The 14,754-nt window shown below is 45.5% G+C and overlaps 1 protein-coding gene across 3 annotated transcripts in view; it reads left to right on the forward strand.

The window, feature by feature from the left end:
• Positions 1–14,754, forward strand: part of mettl22 (methyltransferase 22, Kin17 lysine) — a 31,404-nt gene that overhangs the window by 13,508 nt on the left and 3,142 nt on the right. For all 3 annotated transcript variants that reach the window (XM_058405020.1, XM_058405030.1, XM_058405011.1), the window contains exons 6-10: positions 287–358; positions 1,187–1,243; positions 1,346–1,426; positions 2,291–2,393; positions 3,997–4,165. In XM_058405020.1, coding sequence (XP_058261003.1) covers positions 287–358; positions 1,187–1,243; positions 1,346–1,426; positions 2,291–2,393; positions 3,997–4,165 — 482 coding nt within the window. The remainder of the gene's footprint in view (positions 1–286; positions 359–1,186; positions 1,244–1,345; positions 1,427–2,290; positions 2,394–3,996; positions 4,166–14,754) is intronic.

Below are 14,754 nucleotides of genomic sequence, written 5' to 3' on the forward strand. Positions count from 1 at the left end.
TAATAAGCTCTTGAGAGTGAAATCCAAAGAATCTCCATTGCCTTTCTGCCTGAAGTAAACGGGAAGTGTGTGTGTGTCTGTGTGTGTGTGTTTTCTTGTCTGCATAATAATTGTGAAATTATCTTCAGTGTTGTGTAAGCCGTCTCGCTCGGTGAGAAAGGTAATATCTGCCTCTCAGAGAGAAAACTGCAGGCTGTTTGATAAACGGCTTCATAATCATCAATGTTTGAATGGAATAGTGATAATGCTCCCCTCTTTACAAGCTGTGTGTGTGTGTGTGTTGCAGATGTTGGTGAAGATCTCCTCAGCATGTGTCAGAGAAATGTGCGCTTGAATCAGCGTTATACTGCAGCATCAGGTAAAGCGCATGAGAACTTAAAAGATGGGTAGGTGAGGGGGTAGATGGGTAAGTGGGTGTATGAGTAGAGGGATACGTGGGTGGGCAGGTGAAGGGGTAGATGGGTAAGTGGGTGTATGAGTAGAGGGATACGTGGGTGGGCAGGTGAAGGGGTAAGTGGGTGTATGGGTAGCAGGATGTACAGGAGGGAAGGTGTGTGGGTAGATAGGCAGGGGTAGGTAGCTACCTAGATTCTTGCGTTATTCCACACCTACTTTTAAAAGCCACTGAAACATCTCCACCTCCAGGTTCTTCCTCGTCAGATCAGCGTGGTCACTCACACCGTGAGCAGTGTAAAGTCCACCTTCTCTTTTTTTTATATCAGTATTGGATTTAGGTACCTAGGTGGGTAATTAGGAGGTAGGGTGGACAGGTGGGTGGGTGAGTGAGTTGGTTTACCCAAAACCCCATTTAGAGAGTAATACAATATTGAGCTTAAACGAAACAAAATAGAACGATAATCCGGTCATTTATAAATCCGATCTGACTTTCATCAAAGCTTCAGTGCAGCTGAGGTTTAAATGATCAGTATTCCTGAGAGCGCCATCCGTCTCCATGACTACCAGCGTCCAATCAGAGCACGGCTCAGGGCTCAGAAACCCGGCCGCGATTGGGTAATTGAATTCGAGCTGGATTTCCTGATAACAGATTTAACGTGAAGTCCTCCGCTGGACAAACGCCTCTCCTGTAATGAGATTAATCACTGTTTTTCTTAAATGTCAACATTAATAACACTAAATAATGTCAGGAAGCACCTTTGTGTGTGTGTGTGTGTGTGTGTTTTCTCAGACGAGCGTGGAGTGAAAGTGCGGCTGCTGGACTGGTCGGCAGACGATTTCCTCACAGGTCACAGATTTCCTCGGACTCTGACTCTATAGAGGAAAAGTTCATTACTGTTTATTTGTAAATGTAAAGAGATGAGGGTTTATCACCTCGTGTCACTCTCAGATGCAGATTCAGAATTCGGCTGGAGCGAGGACGAGATCTCGGACCTCCACGATAACACCACGGTCATCATCGCAGCGGACGGTGAGCCGTCACCATCACTTTCCTGTACCTCAGGGCTTTATTTGCTGAAGTCTGAACTCAAACTTATTTCCAGATTTATTTCCATGATTCATAAATCTGTATCACGTGTTAATAAATAACTTAATAAACACTGATACTGATGTTGATACTGATTTTTTCCCATTCAGACTACAGAAGCAAACTTTTCACAAAAAGATATTTTAAATAATTTGAAGTCACTTTCAGCACTGAGATGTGTATTTGTGACGAGAAGAACAGTGGAATATTTTCTTTCGGTTCTACAATAAATCCAGATAAGATGCTTTCAATTTTTTTCAGTATGAAATTTTTTAATTTAAAGTTTACTTTTTTTTATTTACAATTTTACTTTTTTTTATTTACAATTTACCCTTTTTTATTTTAAATTCATTCTTTTTTTATTTAAAATTTACTTTTTTAATTTACAATTTACTTTATTTTAAGTGATTTTTTTTTATTTAGAATTTACTTTTTTACATTTAAAATTTACTTTTAAAAAAAAATTCAAAATCTATACATTTTGACGCTAAGCACTGTTTGGAAAAACGTTAAACATGGTTTTATGTCATCCTTGGAAAAACATTTTCTCTCTCTTAATAATATAATTCTTTTTTTAAAATGCTTTTAAATGTTATTATGGGTGTAATTAAACTTAGTCAGATCTTTTTTCCTCTCCCATTACAGTGCACACAGATTGTGTCATGGTATGCTTCAAAGAGTCTGAATGGATCTCACACACACACACACACACACACACACACACTGTGTCGTTCATTTTCAGTTATTGCACTTTTATAGCACTGAATATTCCGATAATCTCTCTGCTCTTCTGTTTTTTCCCCGCAGTGTGTTATGACGACGAGCTGACCGACGCTCTGTTTCGTACTCTGTATCGCATTTCCAGTAATCTGCGTCACTCCAGCACCGCCTTCATCAGCATCGAGAAACGGTAATGACGGCTGATTGTCTTCTAGGAAACGGGAGAAAAGCTGTAGCTTTTTTTTTTTTTTTTGTTCAGATGGACTTTAATGGAGGGGTCTGTGCCGGTCAGGGTTAAGGGTCATGCTCAAGGATTCAGTAGAGAGAGCGCGGGGTTTGACCTTCTCTCATCACCTTCTTTGACCTTCAGCTCAAAGCTTTAACCTCTGAACCCATTCAGCAGCATTCTGGTGATGATGATGATGATCATGAATAATGGTGTGATGTCCTCCACCACCTTCCATTTTCACTAACAGCCCATCCTGAATCCTCTTTCACTTCCAGAACAAAACTCTACAGATCATTTCCTCACCCTCTCATCATCCAGGGTGTTCGTGTTTTTCTTTCTTCAGTTGTCAAGAAATGAGGAAAACATTTCAGGATTTTTCTCCATATAGTGGACTTCAAGAAGGCTCTTATCTAAACACACCATCGGTCACTTTCCTAGAAAAATAAAAAGATTTTATACTTTTTAACTGTGAAAGCTCATCTAGGTCTAGCTCTGGGATGCACATCCGTGACGCTACGTACTGCGTAATCACGTCGAAAGGTCACATGTGATGTAGGCGGAGCTATAGAGCCAGTGTTTACAAAGCAAACATGCAAAAAGGAAGTGCAAAAGTCACACGCTCTTTACTAACAAAAAGTTACTCTGTGTCCTTCCACACAAAACAACTTTGGAGCGGTCATCCTTCTCCACACTAGTGAACACTGGGTCTGTAGCTCCGCCTACATCATGCGTGACCTTCCGACATGAGTACATAGTACACAGCGTCGTGGATGCCATCCCAGAGCTAGTGCTAGACGAGCTTACGTGGTTAAAAAGTATACAATTTTTCATTTTGCTAAGAAAATGACCGTGTGGCTAGATAAGAGTCTTCTTCCTGGTCTGGGATGGAGGTTTAGAGCTCTTTAAAGCTGCATTTAAATTGCAGTCTGGAAGGTCAGACTCACGGCCACCATTGAAGTCCACTATATGGAGAAAAATCCTGAAATGTTTTCCTCCAAAAAACATCATTTCTGTACAACTGATGAAAGAAAGACACGGACATCTCTGATGACCAGGGGGTGAGGAGATCTGTTCTGGAAGTGAACTTCTCCTTTAAACCACAGTGGTTTATAAAAGGAGGGCATGGTGTACTTTTTATCCATCTGTAGTTACCTTTCATGGTGTGGAACATCTGAGAAACATGTTCTCTGAAGAGTGAAAAAGAAATGTGGCTTGTTGTGGTAAAATGAAGAGATTGTTCCATAAGCAGCAGTGAATGAGGTCTTAGTGCTGATGTGAAAATTAAACACCTTCTAGCCAATCAGATTAGAGAATTAACCAGCGCTGTGGTGTAGGTGGCGTTTCCTCACTTTTCTTCACTGGTTCCTTCACTGTTGGACGTTTCTTCACTGGTGGAAAGTTCCAGGAAGCAGACCCCCATCTGTGGTTTGAAAGCCTGTGTGAGATTTCCATCCTGGACATCAGGGTCACATGACCTGGAGTCCTGGAGGTGTGAATGGCGCTCTGTCCTGACTTGTGTAATGAGATAATGAGAGAAATTGTGTCTTCCTGCCGGTTCCTTCAGGCTGAACTTCACGCTGCGCCACATGGACGTGTCCTGCCAGGCCTACGATCGTTTCTGCCGCTGTCTGGAGCAGATGATGCAGCTGAGAGAGAAGGACACCAGGTTCATGGTGTCACCCGTGTCTTGCTCCTTCCCCCAGTTCTTCCAGTATGAACGAGTCGGCCAACTGGTGCGTTATTGCAGCATTTTTGCTCGTTTTTAGAAAGGGTGCCAATAATTATGCAGGACTGGCAGCCATGATGATTACATTTATTCACACACACACACACACAGATCACACACGCGCGCACACATACACACAGATCACACACAGACACACAGATCACACATCACACACAGATCACACATCACACACACACACACACACACACATCACACACACACACACACAGATCACACACTCACACACAGATCACACACGCGCACACACATACACACAGATCACACACACACACAGATCACACATCACACACAGATCACACATCACACACACACACACAGATCACACACACAGATCACACATCACACACAGATCACACATCACACACACATCACACACACACACACACAGATCACACACACACACACAGATCACACATCACACACAGATCACACACACATCACACACACACACACACAGATCACACACACATCACACACACACACACACAGATCACACATCACACACACACACAGATCACACATCACACACACACAGATCACACACACACACACAGATCACACATCACAGATCACACATCACACACACACACACACAGATCACACACACACAGATCACACATCACAGATCACACATCACAGATCACACATCACACACACACACACACACAGATCACACACACACAGATCACACACACACAGATCACACATCACACACACACATCACACACACACACACAGATCACACACACACACACAGATCACACATCACACACAGATCACACACACACACACACACACAGATCACACACACACACAGATCACACATCACACACAGATCACACACACATCACACACACACACACAGATCACACATCACACACACAGATCACACATCACACACACACACACATCACACACACACACAGATCACACACACACACAGATCACACATCACACACACACACACAGATCACACACGTGCACACACATACACACACACACACAGATCACACACATGCGCACACACATACACACACACAGATCACACACACAGATCACACACGCGCACACACATACACACACACACATCACACACACAGATCACACACAGATCACACACACAGATCACACACACACAGATCAGACACACACACACAGATCACACACACAGATCACACATCACACACAGATCACACACGCGCACACACACAGATCACACACACACACACACAGATCACACACACACAGATCACACACACACGCACAGATCACACACACAGATCACACACACACACACAGATCACACATCACACACACACACACAGATCACACACATCACAGATCACACATCACACACACACACACAGATCACACACACATCACACACACAGATCACACACACAGATCACACACACACATCACACACACACACACAGATCACACATCACACACACACACACAGATCACACACACATCACACACACAGATCACACACACACAGATCACACATCACACACACACACAGATCACACACAGATCACACATCACACACACACACACAGATCACACATCACACACACACACACAGATCACACACACATCACACACACAGATCACACACACACAGATCACACATCACACACACACACACAGATCACACACAGATCACACATCACACACATCACAGATCACATATCACACACACACACACACAGATCACACACACACAGATCACAGATCACAGATCACACATCACACACACACACAGATCACACACACACAGATCACACACACACAGATCACACATCACAGATCACACACACACAGATCACACACACAGATCACACATCACACACACACACAGATCACACGCACACACATACACACACACAGATCACACACACACACAGATCACACACGTGCACACACATACACACACACACACACACACAGATCACACACACGCGCACACACACACACACAGATCACACACAGATCACACATACACATCACACACACACACACAGATCACACACACACACAGATCACACACACACACAGATCACACATCACACACACAGATCACACACAGATCACACACACAGATCACACACACAGATCACACACACACACATCACACACACAGATCACACACACACACAGATCACACACACACGCACAGATCACACACACAGATCACACACACACACACAGATCACACATCACACATAGATCACACACGCGCACACACACACACAGATCACACATCACACACACACAGATCACACACACACAGATCACACACACACAGATCACACGCACACACATACACACACACAGATCACACATCACACACACACAGATCACACATCACACACACACACACAGATCACACGCACACAGATCACACACACAGATCACACACACACACACAGATCACACACACACACACAGATCACACACACACACACACACAGATCACACATCACACATAGATCACACACGCGCACACACACACACAGATCACACACACATCACAGATCACACATCACACACATCACAGATCACACACACACAGATCACACGCACACACATACACACACACAGATCACACATCACACACACACAGATCACACATCACACACACACACACAGATCACACACACATCACAGATCACACATCACACACACACAGATCACACGCACACACATACACACACACAGATCACACATCACACACACACAGATCACACACACACACAGATCACACACACATCACAGATCACACATCACACACACACAGATCACACGCACACACATACACACACAGATCACACACACACGCACAGATCATACACACACAGATCACACACACACGCACAGATCACACACACACAGATCACACACACACGCACAGATCACACACACACAGATCACACACACACGCACACACATACACACACACAGATCACACATCACACACACACACACAGATCACACACACATCACAGATCACACATCACACACACACAGATCACACACACACGCACACATACACACAGATCACACACACACACAGATCACACACACACACAGATCACACACACACGCACACACATACACACACACAGATCACACATCACACACACACACACAGATCGCACACACAGATCACACATCACACACACACACAGATCACACACACAGATCACACACACACATCACACACACACATCACACACACACAGATCACACACGCACACACACAGATCACACGCGCACACACACACAGATCACACATCACAGATCACACATCACAGATCACACATCACACACACACAGATCACACATCACAGATCACACACACACAGATCACACACACACAGATCACACATCACACACACACACACAGATCACACACACACGCACACACATACACACACAGATCACACACACACAGATCACACACGTGCACACACACACACACACAGATCACACACACAGATCACACATCACACACACACACACACACACAGATCACACACACAGATCACACATCACACACACACACACACACAGATCACACATCACACACACAGATCACACATCACACACATACACACACACAGATCACACATCACACACACATACACACACACAGATCACACATCACACACACAGATGACACACATACACACAGATCACACACATACACACAGATCACACAGATCACACACACACACAGATCACACACACGCGCACAGATCACACACGCGCACACACATACACACACACAGATCACACATCACACACACAGATCACACACACAGATCACACACACACACACACACACAGATCACACACACACACACAGATCACACACACACACAGATCACACATCACACACACACACACAGATCACACATCACACACACAGATCACACACACAGATCACACATCACACACACAGATCACACACACACACACACACAGATCACACACACACAGATCACACACACACACACAGATCACACACACACACAGATCACACATCACACACACACACACAGATCACACACACACACACACACAGATCACACACACACACACAGATCACACACACACACAGATCACACATCACACACACACACACAGATCACACACACACACACAGATCTCACACACACACAGATCACACATCACACACAGATCTCACACACACAGATCACACATCACACACAGATCACACACACACACACAGATCACACATCACACACACAGATCACACACACACAGATCTCACACACACAGATCACACATCACACACAGATCACACACACACACACAGATCACACACACACACACAGATCACACACACAGATCACACATCACACACACACACAGATCACACACACACACACAGATCTCACACACACACAGATCACACATCACACAGATCACACACACACAGATCACACATCACACACACAGATCACACACACACAGATCACACACACACACACAGATCACACATCACACACAGATCACACATCACACACAGATCACACACCACACACAGATCACACACACACAGATCACACACACACAGATCACACATCACACACACACAGATCACACATCACACACACAGATCACACACACACAGATCACACATCACACACACACAGATCACACACACACACACACAGATCACACATCACACACACAGATCACACACACAGATCACACACACACACAGATCACACACACACACACACACAGATCACACATCACACACACAGATCACACACACAGATCACACACACACACAGATCACACACACAGATCACACATCACACACACAGATCACACACACACACAGATCACACATCACACACACAGATCACACACACACACAGATCACACATCACACACACACAGATCACACACACACACACAGATCACACACACAGATCACACACACACAGATCACACATCACACACACAGATCACACACACACACACAGATCACACATCACACACACAGATCACACATCACACACAGATCACACACACACACACAGATCACACACACACACACAGATCACACACACACACAGATCACACACACACACAGATCACACACACACAGATCACACACACACACACACAGATCACACATCACACACACACATCACACACACATCACACACACGCGCACACACATACACACACACAGATCACACATCACACACACAGATCACACATCACACACACAGATCACACACACAGATCACACATCACACACACACACACAGATCACACACACACACAGATCACAGATCACACACACAGATCACACATCACACACACGTGCACACACATACACACACACACACAGATCACACACACAGATCACACACACGCGCACACACACACACAGATCACACATCACACACACAGATCACACACACACACAGATCACACATCACACACACAGATCACACACGCGCACACACATACACACACAAAGATCACACACACAGATCACACACGCGCACACACATACACACACAAAGATCACACACACAGATCACACACACACAGATCACACACGCGCACACACATACACACACAAAGATCACACATCACACACACAAAGATCACACACACAGATCACACATCACACACACAAAGATCACACACACAGATCACACACGCGCACACACATACACACACAAAGATCACACACACAGATCACGCACGCGCACACACATACACACACAAAGATCACACACACAGATCACACATCACACACACAAATCACACACACAGATCACACATCACACACACAGATCACACATCACACACACAGATCACACACACAGATCACACACACAGATCACACATCACACACACACAGATCACACACACAGATCACACATCACACACACAGATCACACACACGCGCACACACATACACACACACAGATCACACATCACACACACAGATCACACATACACACACACACAGATCACACATCACACACACAGATCACACATCACACACACATACACACACACACAGATCACACATCACACACACACAGATCACACACACAGATCACACATCACACACACACAGATCACACACACAGATCACACATCACACACACACAGATCACACACACAGATCACACATCACACACACAGATCACACACACATACACACACACAGATCACACACATACACACAGATCACACACACGCGCACAGATCACACACGCGCACACACATACACACACACAGATCACACATCACACACACACACACACACACAGATCTCACACACACACACAGATCACACATCACACACACACACAGATCACACACACACACAGATCTCACACACACACAGATCACACACACACACAGATCACACACACACACAGATCTCACACACACAGATCACACATCACACACAGATCACACACACACAGATCACACACACACACAGATCACACATCACACACACACAGATCACACATCACACACACAGATCACACATCACACACACAGATCACACACACAGATCACACACACACAGATCACACACACAGATCACACACACACACAGATCACACACACACACAGATCACACACACACACAGATCACACACACAGATCACACATCACACACACAGATCACACACACACACATCACACACACACACACACAGATCACACACACACACAGATCACACACACACACACACAGATCACACATCACACACAGATCACACACACAGATCACACACACACACAATCACATACACACAGATCACACACACAGATCACACACACACACAGATCACACACACACGCACACACACACAGATCACACACACACGCACACACACACAGATCACACACACACGCACACACACACAGATCACACGCACACACACACAGATCACACACACACGCACACACACACACATCACACACACACAGATCACACACACACACAGATCACACACACACGCACACACACACAGATCACACACACACAGATCTCACACACACAGATCACACACACACGCACACACACACAGATCACACACACACACAGATCACACACACACACACACACAGATCACACATCACACACACACAGATCACACACACACATCACACACACACACACACACACACAGATCACACACACACACAGATCACACATCACACACACAGATCACACACACAGATCACACATCACACACACATACACACACACACAGATCACACATCACACACAGATCACACACACAGATCACACATACACACACACAGATCACACATCACACACACATACACACACACAGATCACACACATACACACAGATCACACACATACACACAGATCACACACACGCGCACAGATCACACACGCGCACACACATACACACACACAGATCACACATCACACACACACACACATCACACACACACACAGATCACACATCACACACACATCACACACACACACAGATCACACACACACACAGATCTCACACACACACAGATCACACACACACACAGATCACACACACACACAGATCTCACACACACAGATCACACATCACACACAGATCACACACACACAGATCACACATACACACACACAGATCACACATCACACACACACAGATCAGACATCAAACACACAGATCACACACACACACACAGATCACACACACACAGATCACACACACAGATCACACACACACACAGATCACACACACACACAGATCACACATCACACACACAGATCACACACACACAGATCACACACACACAGATCACACACACACACACAGATCACACACACACAGATCACACACACAGATCACACACACACACAGATCACACATCACACACACAGATCACACACACACACATCACACACACACACACACAGATCACACACACACACAGATCACACACACACACACACAGATCACACATCACACACACAGATCACACACACACACACAGATCACACACACACAGATCACACACACACAGATCACACACACACGCACACACACACAGATCACACACACACAGATCACACACACACGCACACACACACACATCACACACACACAGATCACACACACACACAGATCACACACACACACAGATCACACACACACACAGATCTCACACACACAGATCACACACACACACACACACACACAGATCACACACACACACAGATCACACACACACACACACACAGATCATACACACACACACACACAGATCACACACACACACACACACACACACACACACACACACACACACAGATCACACACACACACAGATCACACATCACACACACACAGATCTCACACACACAGATCACGCACGCACACAGATCACACACACACACAGATCACACACACACACACACACAGATCACACACACACACAGATCACACACACACACAGATCACACACACACACACACACACAGATCACACACACACACACACAGATCACACACACACAGATCTTACACACACAGATCATACACACACACACACACACACACAGATCTTACACACACAGATCACACACACACACACAGATCTTACACACACAGATCACACACACACACACACAGATCACACACACACACAGATCATACACACACACACACACACAGATCATACACACACAGCTCATACACACACACACACACACACACACAGATCACACACACACACACACAGATCACACACACACACACACAGATCACACACACACACAGATCACACACACACAGATCACACACACACACAGATCACACACACACACAGATCACACACACACAGACACACACACAGATCACACACACACACACAGATCACACACACACGCACACACACACAGATCACACACACACACAGATCACACACACACAGATCACACACACAGATCACACACACACACACACAGATCACACACACACAGACACACACACAGATCACACACACACACACAGATCACACACACACACAGATCACACACACACACAGATCACACATCACACACACACAGATCACACACACACAGATCACACACACAGATCACACACACAGATCACACACACACACACACAGATCACACACACACAGATCACACACACACAGATCACACACACACACAGATCACACACACACACAGATCACACACACACACAGATCACACATCACACACAGATCACACATCACACACAGATCACACACACAGATCACACATCACACACACACAGATCACACATCACACACACAGATCACACACACACACACACAGATCACACACACACACACAGATCACACACACACACACACAGATCACACACACACACAGATCACACACACACACAGATCACACACACACACAGATCACACACACACAGATCACACACACACACACACAGATCACACACACAGATCACACACACACAGACACACACACAGATCACACATCACACACAGATCACACACACAGATCACACACACACAGACACACACACAGATCACACACACACACACACAGATCACACACACAGATCACACACACACAGACACACACACAGACACACACACAGATCACACACACACACACACACACACAGATCACACACACACACAGATCACACACACACACACACAGATCACACACACACACACACAGATCACACACACACACACACAGATCACACACACAGATCACACACACACACAGATCACACACACACACAGATCACACACACACACACACAGATCACACGCACACACACACAGATCACACACACACAGATCACACACACACACAGATCACACACACACAGATCACACACACAGACACACACACAGATCACACACACAGATCACACACACACACACAGATCACACATCACACACACACAGATCACACACACACAGATCACACACACAGATCACGCACGCACACACAGATCACACACACACACAGATCACACACACACACACACACACAGATCACACACACAGATCACACACACACACACACAGATCACACACACAGATCACGCACGCACACACAGATCACACACACACACAGATCACACACACACACACACAGATCACACACACACACAGATCACACACACACAGATCACACACACAGATCACACACACACACACACAGATCACACACACAGATCACACACACAGATCACACACACAGATCACACACACAGATCACACACACACACACACAGATCACACACACACAGATCACACACACACACAGATCACACACACACAGATCACACACACAGATCACACACACACACACACAGATCACACACACACAGACACACACACAGACACACACACAGATCACACACACAGATCACACACACACACACAGATCACACACACACACAGATCACACATCACACACACACAGATCACACACACAGATCACGCACGCACACACAGATCACACACACAC

Source organism: Hemibagrus wyckioides, linkage group LG02 (assembly GCF_019097595.1).
Source record: "Hemibagrus wyckioides isolate EC202008001 linkage group LG02, SWU_Hwy_1.0, whole genome shotgun sequence".
Taxonomy (NCBI): Eukaryota; Metazoa; Chordata; class Actinopteri; order Siluriformes; family Bagridae; genus Hemibagrus; species Hemibagrus wyckioides.